General features: G+C 33.2%; 1 protein-coding gene across 1 annotated transcript in view; it reads left to right on the forward strand.

The window, feature by feature from the left end:
* The window catches only part of ADGRL3 (adhesion G protein-coupled receptor L3), a 517,257-nt gene that overhangs the window by 90,400 nt on the left and 409,920 nt on the right, over nucleotides 1-16,937 (forward strand). Inside the window, exon 3 of the mRNA XM_077746215.1 lies at nucleotides 8,278-8,491. Within this exon, the coding sequence (XP_077602341.1) occupies nucleotides 8,278-8,491 (214 nt within the window). The remainder of the gene's footprint in view (nucleotides 1-8,277; nucleotides 8,492-16,937) is intronic.

A 16,937-nucleotide genomic window follows, 5' to 3' on the forward strand; every position in this document is an offset into this window, starting at 1 on the left:
CTTCATCAAATGCTCTTTTCCAGAGACATCCTCACAGACAAATGCAGAAATAATATTTTATCAGTTACCTGGGCATCCCATAGCCTAGTCAAGTTGACACATAAAATTAACCATCACATCCATGAATTTTCATCATTTTCTTGATTTTATGTGATAACTCTGAAGTTCCTTCTTCCAGATGTTTGGAATCCTATTCTGTGTAGAACCATTCCTTGGTTTGAGATAATCCCCATTGTGGAGGAAGAATTTAAACAACATCCATGTCTTATGGTTACTAACTCCCAGTAGCCACATTGAGGGTGATCAGTATGCATTGCAGATTATATTAGCATATCTTCCTTATTTTTTAATTGCATAATTCTTTTCACTGAATTTTTATTTATCTTGAAATTATAAATTGTACTCTTAAGAACATATTGAACAGCCAGTTTTGAGTATTTGATGTTTAGAAAAAAATTGGAATAATTGTAGTAGGTGAAATTTGACACAGTTATAGAAATTTTATCCCTCATGAATATAATTGGAAGATAGTGTAGAATATAATTTTATTGAAAGTTGAAAAGTTATAATAAGTAGATATGAATTTATTTATTCAAACAGTTGCTAATTTTTTTTTTTACAGTTTTTATTTTTTTTTTAATAGTTTATTGTCAAATTAGTTTCCACATAACACTCAGTGCTCATCCCCACAAGTGTCCTCCTCCATGCCCATCCCCCCCTCCCCCCCCCATGACCCAGCAATAGCACTGCTAGGAATTTACCCAAGGGATACAGTTGCTAATTTTTTTAGACATTTTCTGTGTGGGCAATTTCACTTGAAGGCCACCATTTTGTATATGTATCCTCAAAAAGTACAATTAATGTTATCTTTATGCTAAAGCTCCTTAAGTTAAAAGAATAGCTTGGCATTAACTGTTTTATAATATTCCACTCAGTAGTACTTTTTTTCATGTAATTTCAGAACTTTTAAATGTCATGTTTTGGGGGGTTTTTGTTTGTTTTGTTTTTTTATTTATTTTGCTTTGCTCTGTGTTTTGCCCTCAGACCATAATTGCCTTTGGTTATTTCTTCAGGTTTTTTAAAAATTTATTTTTTGTTTCTTTATTTTTGAGAGAGAGAATGAGAGAGAGTGCAAGGGAAGGGCAGAGAGACAGGGAGACACAGAATCTGAAGCAGACTCCAGGCTCTGAGCTGGCAGCACAGAGCCCGACATGGGGCTCAGACCCACAAACCACGACATCATGACCTGAGTCGGTTGGACGCTTAACCAACTGAGCCACCCAGGCGCCCCAGGTTATTTCTTCAGTTTTAGTTGTCAGTGAAACACTTAACTGAATACTATAATACTTAAATTATATGTTTTTTGCTGGAATAAATATGTTGAAATTCAGTGTATTAGAAACTTACTGGTAGTGTATTATATATACGTATATATATAGCACATCTTCTTTATCCATTGATTAGTTGGTGGAGATTTGGGCTCTTTCCATAACTTGGCTATTGTTGGTTATGCTGCTCTCAACATCGTGCTCCTTTTGAATCAGTATTTTTGTATTCTTTGGATAAATATCTAATACTACAATTGGGTCATAAGATAGTTCTATTTTTAACTTTTTGAGACACCTCTATACTGCTTCCCAGAGTGGCTGTACCAGTTTGCATTTCCACCAACACTGTAATGGGGTTCCCCTTTCTCCACATCCTCGCCAACAGCAGATGTACTTTAAGGAAAGTACATGATAGGTTGATATTTCATTGGGTTTCAGATGTTATTTTTTGCTGCCAAATATTTCAGACTTGACTTTCAGAGCACATTTTTTAAAACTTGGATAAGTGTGCTGGCATGTAAAATGGTACAGAGAAAATACATATACTTAAGAAACTTATGTCATAGTTTCTGTTGAAATTTAAAGTTGGGCATATTTATTTTTGGGCAGCATGTAAATAATGAAGTGTTTTTTAAAGTCATTTACAATAAGTAGAAACTAGCCCAGTTCCAGATAGTTGTACCCCTCTCTATAATTAAAAAAAACCTTTAAAATCCTTAGCTGTGATTTACAAATAGTTTTACTTTTTTCTTTATAAGAAACCCAGTCTCTTCAAAAAAGCCTCCCCTCCCCCCCACCATGATTATTGGCATACAGGGGAATAAATGTTCTTAGCACCTAGTAATAATCATTTTTAAGTGCTGAAAACTGTGTGTGTGTGTGTACACACATTTATTTATATATATTTACATATAAATTAAATTATAAATAAAATAATATTATATATATTTTAATCTGGTGGTCTAAGTGATAGTTTGAGAAAAGGGCTGGTAATATTAGCCTTTCTGTGTGGGTCATTCATAATAATTTTTCTTATTGATTTGGTAATTCTTTAATATCTCTCCACTTGTTTCCGGGTACACTTTTTAAACATTTCTTCAGTGGCATGAAACAATAAGCATTTAGTATCTTCTATGGTTTTTTAGGTTAGGAATATGGGAGTAGTTTACTTAGTTGATTCAGAGTCTCTCACAGAGTTGTAGTTCCTCAAAGATAGGGTGTCTGGTGTTTGGAGGATCAGCCTGCTTTGCTTGGCTGTCAGTTCCTTTCCACTGACCTCTCCATTGGGCTGGTCCAGTGTTCTCAAGATATGGTGAGTAGCTTTGCACAAAATGAGTGACCAAGAGAGAGCCTAAAGCTGCAATATCTTTCTAGTGAACTACCTTTGGAAATCACATACACTCATTTTTACCACATTATGCTCATTAGAAGTGAGTACCTAAGGAGTGTATTCTTTAATGAAAAGGGAATAAAGATGGAGAACTATAAAAGAATTATAAACATATTTGAAAACTGCCATATGGACCTCTTTAATAAAATCTTTATTTCCCTCTCTAGGTTATCATATCTACCTTACAACTCTCAAATTTATAAAGATCTCTTTTCTGAGTCATTCATCTTTATTCAACTTCCTACCAGATTCTGTTCATGACACTATAATCTAGCCATTTGCTTATGCCAGAAGCATGGTAGTTATTTTTGCTCCCCTCCCTTTTACCCTTCATGTTCAGCCAATCAGCAAATCATGCAATTTTCTTTTTGTTCCTAAATATAGATCAAATATGTTCTCTGTCATTATTCATTTAAAGCAATCATCTTGTCCTTACTTCCCCAAAATAGCCTGGTATTTTGCATTCCCTTATCCATTCTTAAATAAATTCTTTGGTAGATTTAATTTTATTTAAATACACAGGATTTGGGTTAAACAAAGTACAAAGGTAAAGGAATGGAAAATAAACAAACATAAGCTGTTTTGCTAATATTTTTGTATTCATAACATATAGAGCAGGCTGAAGATTTCAGTTTCTGCTAAATGGAGTTTAGGCTACAGGCTTTATTTTTGAATGGGTTCATAAGTATGTGGAATAAGTCATGGAAAAACCAGATTTGAATAGGGCATTGAAGGCTCGGCTTGGGGAAATGCACACATGCACACACACACACACACACACACACACACACACACACACACACTGATTCATCTGCCCTGTAAGTAAGTGTCCTTATCCTCAAAGCAGCGGTAAGTGATCGGCAGGTTAGTCTGTTTAATCAGATTCTTCTCTTCCTTGAATAGATCCACAGATCCCCTCTCTGTGGGACTCGGCTCCTCCTCAGTGACTATGGATCTTAAAACTTCTGCAACCATCCTCTTCTTCTTTATAGGTACTCTGTATGCCACTTCATGTCCTTACCATAGTTTTAGCCTGTATTCTACTTCTGAACCCAAGTAATAGTGGAAAATTTTTGATGTTATTCTGACTTCTTAAATTCACCCTATAAAACATAATTATATTGGGTTATGCTCTCACTGAACTAACTGGCTGCTTGCCTCTGTGTCTGTGTTTAGCTTTATTCTTATTGATAGATACCCTTTGCCCTAAAATCCTATGTCTCAACTAACATTCCCTTTGAAAGCTCCCCTCTAATACCCTAGGGTTATCCTAGCAGGTTTCTCAGCCCAGTACTTGGGTTCATAAAGAATCATTTGACTAGTATTTGGTCACCAGCTGTTACCCTCTTCCTTTACCTCCACCTCCCATCCCTAGATTGGTGTCTTGTTATTATCATCCACAATTCACCAAGGACTTAAGGCATTTTGAGTTAAATGTCACCTAGAGGGTTTAACAGTAGGAGAGAGAGGCCAAAGAGAGAAGAAAGAGGTTTCAACAACAGAGTGGTTGAGGCCTCAGAAAAGAAAAACATGAAAGTGGTTTGTGGTACGAACAAGTGAGCAGGAACAGGGGGCTTCTACTCTTGTTATTTAATCCCTGGTCGGGAGCACTTTTCATAAGGTGTGTGTTTGCCATGGAACCTCAGGGCAGTTGCTGCGTTCCTGGCCATCTTTAGAGGAGAAGCTTCATTTCACCCATGCCTCCTTAGTCCTGTGGTCAGTGGGTAGTTCCACCGGACGTGCAGTGTCCTACTCAGTTACCAGATTTTACATCTGGAGTTTTGCAAGTTTATTCATCTAATACCTATTACACATCGAATTATGACACTCTATTTTTTTGTCATAACAGATTAACTCATAGAATAAAAGTGAGGAGTTCTAAAATATGCCTTCTTTGCCTCAGATTATTTTCCCACAGCCACTTCACAACAACCAATGTAACATTACTCTGATACAATATGTAATAGATGATTTCATGGACTCTCCTTCATTTGATTTGTTGACATTTTCCATATCTTAATCTTTTCCTCTAATAAGCAAAATCTGTCTCTTGTTAGCACAGTAACTGAATGGTTAAGAAACAAAACAAAACAAAAAAACAAAACAAAACACAACTTTTAACTTAAGCATGTTTTTTTTCCATTGGACTTTCGTTGCTGATTAAAGCATTTAGCAACATAATTAAAGTAATTTAAATAGCTAATTAGGTAATGTTACAGTTTCCAGTAATACATTCCTTTCAACAAGGCATCCATCATTTAGGAGTGCAGTTTATCACTAGGTTACTGATACAAATGCAATTAAATGTTAAATGGAAGAACAAATCCACAAATCAACTCTGGCTCTCTGTAAAAATTGCCATATATATATACACATATATATATATGTGTATATATATATAACTTTTGCATAATTCTTACAAGGTCAAATGAGATACGTGGATAATTTTGGCCTCCACATTTTAGTTGACTTTGCAACTGTCTAGTGTCTGGTTCTAAATCATATTTTTGACAGTTAAGAACCAGAATAAAGCTATGTCTATATACACATGTTTTGACAAAAATTGATGAATTTAATTAACCAAATTGTCCACTGAGTCAAACAAATGCTTTGACTGTATGATTTGCTTATTTGTTTTGTTTCCTTGTTAAATTAGCTTATTTTTGTTAACTTAATTTAACTTAATTGTTTAAGTTAAAATTTAGCCAAATCAATTCAGTATTTGGAAGCAGTTTCAATGGTATTTTTAAAATAGGTATACTAAAGTTAAGAAACAAATTGCCTTTTAGCAAATGTTAAAAAATTTACTGGAAATTCTCATTTCAAAAACCTTTTATTAAAAACAAAAAACAAGCATACGAAAATAAAAACACCAAAGAAACAAAAACAACCTCTATGATTCCATTTAAACTGACCAAAGTCATGAAACTGGATTCTCAAATTGGAATATTTTTATTATTCAATTATTCCATTACTTAAAATACTAAATACACCATCCTTAAAAATAGAATCTCACTCTTAACAATGACTTCATGTTTTAACAGCAATGTAATTTCAGAGTGATACACAAGGATATTTTATTTTAGGAACAATAGAAATGCATGTATCAGAAATGCCTTGTCTCTCTATTGTGGGAATACCCTGTCAAAATGTTGATTCAAGACCAAATGTTAAAAATAATGTTGGGGCGCCTGGGTGGCTCAGTTGGTTACTTAAGCAACGACTTCAGCTCAGGTCATGATCTCACTGTTAGTGGGTTCGAACCCTGCATCTGGTTCTGTGCTGACAGCTAGTTCAGAGCCTGGAGCCTGCTTCAGATTCTGTGTCTCCCTCTCTCTGACCCTAACCTGCTCTCTCTCTCAGAAATAAATAAACATTAAAAAAATTTTAAAAAATAATGTTACATCCGACTTCTAATTATGTTAACTCTCTGATGAATGCTGTGGATGTGCTAGATTCGTGTGTGTGTGTGTGTGTGTGTGTGTGTGTGTGTGTGTGTGTGTATGAGAGAGAGAGAGAGAACAAAGGAGATGCTAATGACAGCCAGAATGGATGGAATTACCTGTGTGTGCTTCTTGAGAACTTTCAGTGACCTGCTCACAAGTAAGCATAGGGTGTATGGTGCAGTTATAGCTTTTCCAAAACATTATACAAATGAGGTAAGAACTAATGTCATTCTCAGTTTTGAATTAATAGTTACAGTTTCACAAACCAAATCAATATTTCTTCTAAATTTCAAATAAAAATATTTATAGCAATGAAATTTCTCTCTTGCCCCACCTCTACTCTATTTTCACTCCCTTGATTCCCCTTTCTTTTCCTTTCACACTTCATGCTTAGTAAAAGAGTCATAAGAAAAGTTACATATGTTTATTTAAATACGTATTTATATATGTACACATTAGTGAATTAATCAAATATGAAAGCATATTTATAGCTATCATGTATCTCCATAATTAATTCTATTATATTATTAGATGGTTGGTAAACATTTAATTGAGAATTTCAATTCTATCCTTTGAAAGGAAAACTTGAGTTTTTATAATTAAACATTTGTCTTTCTTCCAATAATATACTGATTATGTTCACAGTCTTGGAGTGGGAAACTTAAACTTGATATGAAAAGATGGGTAACTAACTCTCTGTATAAAAATGAATATATCTGTTCAGCAAACATCTAAAATTAAACAATAAACTAAAAGAATATATTTGACACAAATATAAAGGACCAATTTCTTAAAATATTCTTGCTATAAAAAGAACTTTTTAGCGAACCACATATAAATGTAAGCTAGCAATTCATAAATAAAAGAAATATGAAGGGTTGATAAACATATGAAAATGTTTCATTGTACAAATACTGAAAATATTTTAAAAAGGATATTGTATCATTCTTTGTCTACTGTATTGGAAAAATTTAAGGGAATTGGTAATATGTAATTATCAAATGAAAAGTGCTCCTGGTAGAGGTGTGCATATTTATGAAGATTTTTGGATATCTGGTTGTTGATATTCACCAAACTTGAAATGTATTTTCCCCTTGGTCCACCAATCTCTTTCATAAAAATATACCATAAAATTATTTGGATAATTATGTATTTTTTCTAAAATATTATAGCTAAGGTACACAGATATGTTTATGCTTTTTGCAGTATTAGGACAAAAACACTTGCACATTCCCAAATGCCTATCAACATAAGATTAATTATATGTTTATAGGTATAAATAATGTAGCTATTAAAAATAAGAGCTACAATACATAGATGAAAAGAGATGTCCATTAAATTAATAAATAAAACAAATCAAGGTATCAAACAGCATGCGTAGTGTGCTACTACCTGAATAAAATATAAAAAAGAGTAGGAGAAAACTTAGAATGTCTATTTGTTTTTCTGTAGAAAATTCTAGTAGGAGAATCATCACAGTATTCACTGGTTATCTCTTAACAGTGTGGTGGGGGCAGGGGGAGGTGTATGGAAGGGGCTGAAGGAAAATTTGTTTTTTCTTCATATGAATCTCTATTTCCTTGCAGAACACTTATAATTAAATCATAAAATGCACTGATTATGTTAATTATTACTGAAAGCTGAAACTTTTAAAGTTGAAATAGAATACTTAAGATGATATAAATCAACAAAAATGCAATTTGGGGGTAATACTTTCTATAAAATAAAACAAAACACATGCATGATATGCCCGAGATTTACCTGAGAATCTTTCTCAAAAAAATGGATAATATTTTCGAGGTGGGGAGGAGGGAAATATTTCTTTATAGTCTTTATTTCATATAACAGCCAAAGTTTTAGAAAATCCAGAGTGTTTTTCTTTCATATATACAAAAACCGTATTAGATTTTTTAAGAAATATTTATTATTCTTAGATTTTTAAAAATCATATAAAGTTTTGAAGTGAGAAATACTTTGTGTTAGTTAAAATTGTTAAATGCAACTGGTTTGTTTTTTGGTAGTAGTTTATCTCAGACACTGGAAAGGCAAACGCGTGTACTTTTCCTTTGTATGTAATACAGAGACTTATATTTCTTCCTCTTCCTTCTGGTAGCGTTCAGCCGCGCCCCAATTCCGATGGCTGTGGTCCGCAGAGAGCTCTCCTGTGAGAGCTACCCCATTGAGCTCCGCTGTCCAGGAACAGATGTTATCATGATAGAAAGTGCCAACTATGGGAGGACTGATGACAAAATTTGTGACTCTGACCCTGCTCAGATGGAGAATATACGATGCTATCTGCCAGATGCCTATAAGATTATGTCTCAAAGGTATGATACTTCTAATAATATTTTTGTGTGTGTGTGCATTTAATGTAAGCTCTCAGCTTGCATCTGTGTGACATATTGACCTTAGGTAAGAACACATATAGTATTGTGTGTTTTAGAATCATTTGAACTACTTTTTCAATATCAAATTGGTTCCCCATATTACTAAAATGCTAGTACTAAAAATTGCAAATGGCATTTGATGTTTTTAAATTTATTCGATTAGTTGTTAACTTGCATGGTCTATTCTGAGTGCTTTGGAATTGGGCTGATTAGATGAGAAACTAAATTTATTTTTCACAGTTTTCAAAAAGACTTTTATGTAATTTTCTCTAGAAGTTACAGAAAAATTATTTTAACGGTAATATTTTCTTTCTGTGTAGGAAAAAGAATAGAAATTAATAAGCAATTTTTATACCATTAATCAAAATGTATTAAAACACTATTGATTCATGATTTTTTGGCCTTGAAAACAATGCAAAATTATTCCTTTATTATTTGGTTTAGAACATAATTCATTTAAGCTAATCAAAAGATTACCATATTCAAATAATATAAATTAAGGTATCATATGATATCACTAGATAAGGAAAAGAAAGTCTGAAGTTATACAGAGCCTGGTCAATAGGAATCCACATCGTAGACGTTTTAAATTATACTAAAATTTCTTGATAAATTGGCTAATATTACATATCTCTTAAAAGTTGTTCAGTATTACTATGGTTTCTCAGAAATTAGTGAATTCATTAATTTACTATAAGCATTTATACTTTCTGACTACATGCTCACAATGTAATTTTTAAATAATTAATAAGCTACTTATCTAATGAATTATTTTTTCATTATTTTCCTATTTAGACATTTCTTCCGTTATTAAGAGATCTTAAAATATAGGGGAAATCATAGCGTATGTAAAAATAAACAAATTTAAGTACATAAAAAAACAATAGCTTTTTTTAACCTTTGGGCTTCTTGATGCTTAAAATTCTGATATCTATGTTTGTGTGTGATTAATAAATTGGTAGAGTCAGTGTCTTATTTTTTATAAATTACTGTTGTATAAATTTTTACTAGAAATCACAATATGCCAGGTTTTGATCAAAGCACCTGTAGTATAGAAGGATAACAGTCTTTCTGGGCTAATCTTTGGGATTTTGTTTATCTATTTCTAAAATCTACTCACGCTAAGGTGAGTATTAATGAGAAATAAGATTTTAAAACTAGGGATGCCACTTGATATAAATTTGGTTTCATTTAGTTCTTCATGTGTTTCTTCTCATTGTGTATCTCTTCTTCTTATACATTTGACATGCCTCCAACTATAGTTAAATTTTCTGATAATCAGCTTAAAAATGTTGAATTATCATTGTGTGTAGGATTGTAATGGTCTGTCCTGCCTGGTTTTCCATGAGTAGCATGAATGGGCACTATGACTAAATTGTTGTTTTATTTGTTTCTGTCAGAACAACAAACAAAAATGGATTCTTTGAATCCATTTGAAGTATGGGTTGAGGAGGAAATTTTGCCTTTCAGCGGTTATTAGCTTTTGATTTTCAATGTAGCAGAAGCATTAACTTCACTAGCTCTTTGATCTCTTTATAATTTTCATTGAAACTGTTTTAATCCTTTTATTGATATTATTAATGGCTCCCAAAATAAGCCCTTAATCTTATAATTATTGCAAAAAATAGTTACAATGGATCCTCTCAAGCTGCTGAAATAGGTGGGATGTGTCTGTAAAGTGACAAATCTGCAGAGTGAAATTGCTTTAAGCACCCTGAGTGAGTCATTTGTGCAAGCCCCCCTGATGATTTCTCAAAGTTAGAATTGTCCGCTGAAATAATTGTGGTTAATTCTGTGTGGAGGCAAGTTCCTTGGTTGTATTTGGACTATTAAATGTACTACATTTACATGTGGCCAAAATAAACGCTTTTCACTCTTGGATAGAAGAAGTTAGGTTCAACCTTGCAAGTTCCCAAGAGATGAGATGCCCATGTCTGTTTAAACTGTTTTATAATTAATGAGCTTCCCCTGTCATGTCAGTGACAGCATGTTAAATAATGCTAATAATTTCTAATTATGATATGGATGTATCATATTTATAATGATATGTACAGTTTAAATGCATTTGAAACTAAAATTATGATGGAGAAACTGTTTATAAAAAATAACTGAGATAATGTTTTCTCTCATTTAAATTTCTAGAAAGGCATTATATCAAGTTCTAAACATTTTTAAGCATGTCTCTAGATTGGAGGATTATTATTACAAAATACGAAATGTTTTGGTGTATCCTTGCATAACCTTGTTAAAAAGGTTTCGTAATTCACTTCAGCCTCATGAATTAGGTGGATGTTACAGTCAAGGACAGGCATGAAATTTTGTTTATGTAGATGTTTGAATACACATTGAACAAATACATAAATAAAATTGTTAGTTTTATTTATGTATTTATAATAATAACTGTTGGTTGTTTTGATGTGCATATTTTTCTCTTAGAAAACTATGCAATCTGATATCTGCTCTAGGGTAGCCATATTCCTCACTGCCTTTCAGATTACACCTTGTGTAAATCCAAGCGAATTCTTATCCTATTTTGCCTTCAGCCCCTCTGAAAGTTCTGTGCTTTACCTCTTCTTTCATTATCCTGCTAAGAAGGCATCTTAAAATGTCAGAGCACATTTCTTTATTCTCTTAGGAACTTCGAATCTCACTCCCTTGCTATTATCTACATCTTTATTGCAACTAAACATTAATAAACCCATATTATCACACCCTAGACAATTGCCTTGGCTAAATTGTAGCTTCTAGAGAGAAGACTTTCTGTTGATTTAACCTAAAACTAACTTTTGATGTTTAATGATACATAAATGAGTAAGTAAATCTGCTCTCCAATTGTGTGATGCCACTTGAAAGCTTTCTTAATTCTGAATGATTTTTCTTTTTATTTTACATTTACACAGTTCAGTGAGTTTTAAAAAATGGTACATATAGCTTTAGAATCTAAATGTGAAAATGACTGTTGGCAACTGATAACTGCAGGAATTTTACATTTTGAATTCAGCTGAGGTTTCATATTATCTTCAGTTATTAATAGATATATTTCCATTTTTAACTCCACTAACACTTGAAAATCCAAAACATGCAGTTCGCCATGACAGCTTTGGAGTTTGGTGGATCAATAATCTGGGCATAGTCCCTGCCCACAAAACTATAGATTTTTTGGCCGATAAAAGTAAACAGCTAGATTGTTTGCTCCATATTTTATTTTTATCTTATTTACATTTATTGAGAAATTCAGAAAAAGGAGGAAAGTTCTTTCAGCTTGATAACATCAAAGAATGTATGTTGGAGAGGGAATGTTCAGCTGATCCTTGAAGGATGGCAGCATTGGTGGAAGTAGAAGATACCAAAGTTATAGTAGATATATAAAATATAAGTGCCTGAGCACCAAAATAGAACATGAGGAAACGGCTTCCCTTCAATAACACTTTACCCATCCTGTTCTGCCATGGCTTCAAAAGTTTATTGGTGCTTATTGGGCACTATTAATCTCTCTAAAGCTTCTTCAAATGTGCCAGTGCTTGAGGCCAGCTCCCCACCAACCTCCCCATAAATCTGGTGCACATGCTTTTAAGAAATCTTGATAATTTGGGGGTGCCTGGTTGGCTCAATTGGTTAAGCGATCAACTTCAGCTCAGGTCATGATGTCACAGTTCTTGGGTTCGAGACCCGCATCAGGCTGTGTGCTGACAGCTAGCTCAGAGCCTGGAGCCTGCTTCTGATTCTATGTCTCCCTCTCTCTCTGACTCTCCCCTGCTCATGCTTTCTCTCTCTCTTTCTCTCTCTCAAAAATAAATAAATGAACTTTGAAAACAAAAAGGAAATCTTGATAATTTGATGATAAACTAACTTGATGCTATCTATCCCCTTGTCAATACATAGTTCTATTGGAGTTAATCCTTATAGTTGGACATAAATTCCATCTAAATGTGGGAAGTTTGAATATTGTATGACATGCTCATGCCAGCTCTTGGGACACATATGTGTATGTGATATAACAGTCTTACTTTATGTAGAATTGCTTATATTTATCAAATTGAAAAGGCATTTGGAACAGTTATATATGTATATATAGTGTATAATTATTGAGGTATAATATACATACGGTAAAGTGCACATATCATAAATATACAACTTAATGAATTTTCACAAAGCCAGCTGATCTAAACAACAACCTGCTGAAGACATAGAACATTAACAGCACCTCAGATGTGCCCCTTTATGCTCTGTACCAGCCATACTCCACCCCCCCTCCCCAAATTTTGCTGCTATTGAGACTTCTAACACCTTAAACCAGTTTTGCCAATTTTATAATTTAAGTACATGGATTCATATAGCGTATGATTTTTGGTGTCTGGCTTCTTTCATTCCTTGCATTAATTTTTATATATAAACTTTACTGAAGCATTTTTTATACATTACATAATTCACTCATTTCAAGTATATAATGGTTTTTTAAATAAATTTACCAACTTACCAAGTGATTTGATATCATGATAAACAGAATGGTTTATATCATATAATACATATATAAACATAAATAACAGATAAATAAGTCATCTAAAACATAAAATTTTAGAATATTTCCATCACATTGAGAGTATGATGACCATGTAATCATCCCCACCTCCCTCCCACCCCATGCAATGACTGAGGTATATTCTGTCTGTATATCTATTCTTCTGTGTGTGTGTGTGTGTGTGTGTGTGTATTCTTTAAAAAATTTTTTTAATGTTTATTTTTGAGAGAGAGACAGAGTGTGAGCGAGGGAGGGACTGAGAGAGGGAGACACAAAATCTTAAACAGGTTCCACGCTGTCAGCACAGAGCCTGACGTGGGGCTTGAACTCACCGACAGTGAGATCATGACCTGAGTTGAAATCACACACTTAACCAACTGAGCCATCCAGGCACTCCTATATATGTCTTTTCTTAATGCATTATGTTTTAATCTAAAAAGTGAATATTTGAAATCAAGTGAGATTTAGTGGGCATTTCAGTGGGGACAAATCTAAGAAATAGCAGGTATTTCTGGAGGCATGGATATACATATGTTGCTTGCATTCTTAATTCTCTTGGAATCAAAGATCATAATCTAGACATTTAACAAACACCCTTTAGAGTTTTTTGTCAAGTAGAGATGTTAAATATATGAGGTAGGATGATTTTTTTTTTCTTTTAAATGAGTGATCTAGGTTTTACTTTTAATCTTCTACCAGCATTTTGGCAAGATTACATTTTCACGTGCCGTAGTCACATCAGGAACATGAAAAAGAAAAAAAGAGTAGGGTAGAAGTGAGGAAGGGAAGAAGGGAGAGAGAGAAAGCTGTTTCTCACCTTTCTGAAAAAGTTATATTTCAGTTTATATCAGTACCACTGCAGGGAATTTTACAGCTTACAAAAAGATCTTGGCTTTTGTTGTATTCTGTCCTGGTGAAGTTAGGAACTCTTTCAGTAGCAGTAAGAGAAGAAATGTCAGTGGCAGTTTTTGTGTGTACGTAACTGAGTAAATGTTCTGCAATAACTGTGTATATATACATGAGTTTTTCAATTTGAGTATTCTCCTTTGCTCCTTTCACAGAATTATTACATTATATCTTATATTTTTCTTCTGAATTACAACAGATCAAAAATAATTTCTCATATCAGGAACTTTTCCATGAATGCACATTCTATGCAGTAAAAAGAACAGTTGGGTATAGAAACTATAATATATAAGTCAATGCCTTAAGGATTATTGTTTGTGTGTATGTTTAGTAAAAGAAAAAAGGAAAGGAAAGGAAGGAAGGAAGATAATTTCCATTATCAAATCCCAAATGTAGAGAATATGGAGAAGTTGAGCAATTCCTTTCTGGAAGCCAATTACCTCCTCTTTAATATTCAGCCTATTTCATTTCTGAGACTATATTTTGGTAATGTCCTACTAAAGTGCTTGCTAGTACTTCTTGCTATTCACATTTAATTTTGAATGAAATTATGTTATATATGTATGCTTTGAAATTTAAGAATGTAGTAAATGATGGAAATATTTCAGGATAGGTTAGGATAAAACCTAAAGGGAGTTATGCTGGCTGTCCTGCAGGTCTTGGGGAATATTAACCCTGTGTGCAGCCATTCTCAAAGTGTGGTTCATGGAAATTTGGAATCCATGACCTCTTTGCAGGGATTCCTAGAGGGTCAAAACTATTATCATAACAATACTGAGTTATTATTTGCCTTTTTTACTGTATTAGACATCATGTCAATGTAGTGGTAGGTAAAACTGATGCCATCTTAGCAAACAAGACAGTAGCAATCGTAACTTTTAAATATTTCTGTTTAATTGCTAATATGGCATATAACAATATAACTCATATAAACCGATGGTCTTTGAGAGTCTTAATAATTTTACAAGTTAAAGAGCTGATGAAACAAAGGGTAGGAGAATTGATGCTTAGCAAATATTTTTTTCATTTATTTATGGCTGAAAATTAGTTATATTTTATCTTCATTTTTTTTACATTGCATAATACTCAATATGTTTGCTTTAAAATCATCTGGAGTTTTTTATGACTTAATTCTTATTTTTTAAATGTTTATTTATGTTGAGAGAGAGAGAGAGAGAGAGAGAGAATCCCAAGAAGGCTCCACACTGTCAGCACAGAGCCTGACTGTGGAGTTTAAGAAATTCACATAAAATTACTAACCCTACCATGGCATAAGTATGGCTGCTTTTTTTTGGATACATAGCCCATTATTTTTTTTTTTTTTACTTTTTTTTTTCTTTGAAGATTCTAAAAGTGATTTTTTTTTGCCAGAAAAATTCTTTTCTCTTCTCAGTACAACAGAAAAAGCCAGTGAAAGATTCAAATCCACCCACAATTTATAAATTCAGTTAATCTGTTGGTTAAAGAAAAGTAAAGTTTTAATAAGAAGCCAACCTTACAAAATTGATCAATATAGCCATTGAGTTGGGTTTTCAGGAAAATATCCTTTTCTTGCCTGCAGATTATTGAAAAATTTTACCTTTAGGTGCAGTTTTAATATTCAGGGTATAATGTGCTTGTATAAATAGGAAATGCATTCACTCCTTACTGGTGATAATAATAATACTTGTTTGCTTTTACTGTGTGCTTTGTATTTCCCATGAACTCTGGTAAAGAATTTACCTTTCATTAGTTCATTAATTCTTCCCCATAACACTAAGAGATAACCATTATTATCATTCCTATTGTACAGTGAGGTAAAGCACATAGAAATTTTCTTATGACAAATTTATTTTAAGCCAATGCACTGTCTTGCTTGAGAGATTTGAGGCTATGTTTATTGTAGCAAGGGTGATAAAATGATAAAGTATCTAAAATGATAAAGTATCAAAAATAGTTAAGAACTGTGCTCTTGATCATAATCATGATGGTAAGAAAAGAAATTCATTTTCTCTCATGCAAACATTCACTAAAACTTTGGAATGGGTTTGGCTCAGGTTTTATTAATATCCAATTACAGCTGTACACAAATTTTTATTATTGAAGTTTTTGGTAGAAATAATTTAATTGTTGTGAATCTGAAACCCTCTAGACTCTAAACCTCTTTTTATTTGAATCGATTGTGTTTATAAAGTATTTTAGGTAACAATGCTTCTTGGAAAAACAAGCATTGATAGAACAGAGCTCTTTGTATTACTAATACTAAATATTTCTAGCTATAAATATATAAAAGCAAGATTTTTTGAGAAGTTCCTGTAAGCTAGACAATGTCATAAGCACTTTGTATGAATTAACACATTTAATTCCTCCCTCACTCCTGTGAAATAGATACTGTTGTCATTTTTCACTGATGGAAGAACTAAGGTATAGAAATTAATTAACATCCAAAAGCTACACGGTTTCCTACAAAGTTGTCTTTTTTAACCTAGGCAGTCCAGCTCCAACGTTGAGGATAAATATTGCAATCCATCACCTTCTGTGCTCTGTCTTACTAAAATGTGCACTATTTTGGGGGCGCCTTGGTGGCTCATTGGGTTAAGTGTCCAATTCTTCATCTTGGCTCTGGTCATGACCTCATGGTTTGTGAGACTGAGTGCTGAGTTGGGCTCTTGCTGAGCGTGGAGACTGCTTGGGATTCTCTCTCTCTCTCTCTCTCTCTCTCTCTCTCTCTCTCTCTCTCCCTCCCTCCCTCTCTCCTTCTCTCTCTGCCCATCTCCCACATGTACTGCTTTCTCTTTAAATAAGTAAACATAACAAAGTTAAATAAATAAAATGTGCACTATTTTTAATAAAAGAGACTAAATGAGAAAACAATTATGAATCAGTCACTGGTACTGAAAAGAAAATATACATGTGTATGCATGTTTGTGTGTGTGTGTGTGTGTGTGTGTGTGTGTTCACCCCACACACACATATGCTATT

This window comes from Crocuta crocuta, unplaced genomic scaffold, assembly GCF_008692635.1.
Source record: "Crocuta crocuta isolate KB4526 unplaced genomic scaffold, BGI_CrCroc_1.0 scaffold566, whole genome shotgun sequence".
Taxonomy (NCBI): Eukaryota; Metazoa; Chordata; class Mammalia; order Carnivora; family Hyaenidae; genus Crocuta; species Crocuta crocuta.